This window comes from Notothenia coriiceps, unplaced genomic scaffold, assembly GCF_000735185.1.
Source record: "Notothenia coriiceps isolate Sejong01 unplaced genomic scaffold, NC01 NC01_scaffold00019087, whole genome shotgun sequence".
Lineage (NCBI taxonomy): Eukaryota > Metazoa > Chordata > Actinopteri > Perciformes > Nototheniidae > Notothenia > Notothenia coriiceps.
Window position 1 is genome coordinate 7,566 of NW_011351788.1, and position 2,694 is coordinate 10,259.

Sequence of the window (2,694 nt, forward strand, 5' to 3'; positions counted from 1 at the left end):
TTTTGAATGGAACATTCTGAGACAATAAATACTTTTCCTGTCCCCCTGACAGATAAAGAAGTGGCAAAAGTTTATTTCTGAGTGAATAGTTTTCTGATCACTTCAAGTTATGACGGCAGGTAGTGCAATCTGTATGCTCAGTATTTTACGTATTTGTATGCATCTCAAGGTGAACCATATGTGATCAGATTCTGAAAAATTAACAATGTGTACAATGTACACCGCCCATTTAGTGAAAGTTAGTGAACATTTCTGTAGAAAATCAAATGGTTGTTCTACTCAGGCTGGAGCCGCACGAGGACGGTAACGCAAACGGACCGAAATCGATATCAAAAAAGTCTTCCGTCCACACGCAACAGAAACGTGTCCGTTCACACGAGAGCGCTCGAAAGAGCTGGAGACGCTGTAGTACATATGCCGGGCCTGTAAGTGGCGCTGTACTTCTGCCACAAAAGTAGCGAAGAAGACTTCCCGCGCATGGTTGGCCTTCTGTTTATTCTCCGTGGTAGGTGGACGCTCTGGCTCTTTTTCTCCCTCCCAGAGGCAAACGTGTGCTCCTGCTGTAAATCTCTCCGGTAGTCCACCAGCAGATGGCATGTATGTACTGTAACAGAGTATTCCTACTCTCTGGTACTTCTACTTTTACTCAAGTACAAGATCTGGGTACTTCTACTTTTACTCAAGTACAAGATCTGTGTACTTCTACTTTTACTCAAGTACAAGATCTGAGTACTTCTACTTTTACTCAAGTACAAGATCTGAGTACTTCTACTTTTACTAAGTACAAGATCTGTGTACTTCTCCCAGCTCTGTTTACTGAAAGTACTTGTCCTATATATATATATATATATATACACATTCTGCTGTTGGAGGAGTGACTTCAGTTTTTCATTGACATATGTACACTGTAGCTAATGTGCTGATGACAATAAAGGCTTGATGTGTGACGCTGACCTCAGACTGTCCTCTATGTTTGACCCCAGGCTCGTGTCCGGACCTCATGATGAGTAGGAGCGATCACTTTGATGTGCGGCCCCCCGCGGCCCNCCCCTCTGCATGTCCGTCTCCTCCGACAGCAGCGGGCGCTTCAAAGCTCTGGAGACGCAGGAGTGGAAGAACAACCTCAAAGCACAGGTACACACACACACACACACACACACACACACACACACACACACACACACACACACACACACACACACACACACACACCCCTGCCTCTGTGAATGTAAAGAAATGTACGTCAGTCCTACAGATGTGTGTGTGTGTGTGTGTGTTTCAGATGGAGCAGGCCCACAGTGCAGGAGCAGCCAGCAGCACCGGGTCTCTGGAGCGAGCGTCCCTCTTCTGCTCGTCCAGCTCCGGCCTGTCCTCTCCCGTGGAAATCTTCAACAAAAACAAATCGTCCTCGTCTTCGAGCCGCTTCTCGCTCTTCTCTCCGCCGTGGAACAGCAGCTCCGAGTCCGAATCCAACCCTCCGTCTCGCTCGGGATCCAAAAAAAAGCTTCGTAACTACAGCCGTCGAGCCGCCACTGGACCCGCGGGAGCCCGGGGCCCCGAAACACCGGAAACAAAACCCAAACCAGTGGAACAACAACAACACTTCCAATACTCCGAACCCGTGATCTCCAGAGTGACGGATTTCATCTACGTTGGAAATCTGAACGCGGCGTATAACGGGCGTTCGCTTTGCCGCAATAACATCGACAGCATCATCGATATGAGCAGCGTTTCGGGGGATCCGGGTCCCAGTTTGAACGTGATCCCGTGCACCTGTTCTCGTGGTGCCAGACACACGTGGTCTCGACTCAAAGTGGATATCGGAGACGTGCCGGAGCAGCGGTGTTTCGAGGATATAAACGAGTGTATCGGCGCCTCCACGGAGAAGAGGAAGCGCGTCCTGGTGCACTGCAGAGACGGGTTCTCGCTGGCGCCCACGTGCATCATCCAGTACCTGATGGTGAAGCAGAACATGAGGCTGATCGCCGCCTACGAGCTGCTGAGGGCCCGGTACCCCGTCAACATCCGGGAGCGCCACCAGAACCTGCTGGTGAGCCTGGAGAGGGCTCTGAGGCCCGGAGGGAACGTGGACCCCGAGTGCTTCAAACAGGCCATTTCCCGCAAAGTGGCGTGGACCTGACGCCCGTTTCCCATCATGCTTTGCCTGCTGCTCCGGACTCTCTTTACTCCTTTTGGCATCCCGGAGCTTCAAAACGTTTCTGGTCTTAATATCCTCCCAGGGTGTAGAGTGGTGCAGGAATGAGTCAGCATTCTAGCAGTTCCCTCGTACCGAAGTCAATGGGGTTTAATATGTGTCGTTAGCCTGAAATAAGATCTTCGGTTAACACGAGCTGAAGAGATTTTAAAGTGGCGTGACCCTGACTACGTTTCCCATCATGCTTTGGCTGCTGCTCCGTACTTTCTCTGATCTGTTTAGCCTCCCAGGGTGTAGAGTGGTGCAGGAATGAGAAACCCTGCAAAGAGTCCGCATTCCAGCAGTTATCTAGTCCTGAAGTCAATGGGGTTTAATATGTGTTAATAAGGTCTGTGGATAACACGAATACCCCACTGGTGAACTTTAAACACTGATAACAAGTCTCTAAGTGAGACGACTAACCTCCCATTGGACCGGGGAGACGTTGCCTTCAGGGTCCAACACAGAAATACGACATCCCTGCACCACTCTATTGGATA

At 50.0% G+C, this 2,694-nt stretch overlaps 1 protein-coding gene across 2 annotated transcripts in view; it reads left to right on the plus strand.

Moving 5' to 3' along the window:
- The window catches only part of LOC104951767 (uncharacterized), a 6,456-nt gene extending 3,768 nt beyond the window's left edge, over positions 1 to 2,688 (plus strand). For both annotated transcript variants that reach the window (XM_010778496.1, XM_010778495.1), the window contains 2 exons: positions 984 to 1,134; positions 1,283 to 2,688. In XM_010778496.1, coding sequence (XP_010776798.1) covers positions 1,057 to 1,134; positions 1,283 to 2,140 — 936 coding nt within the window. In that variant the 5' untranslated portion in view covers positions 984 to 1,056 and the 3' untranslated portion in view covers positions 2,141 to 2,688. The remainder of the gene's footprint in view (positions 1 to 983; positions 1,135 to 1,282) is intronic.
- The last annotated feature ends 6 nt before the right edge of the window (positions 2,689 to 2,694 follow it).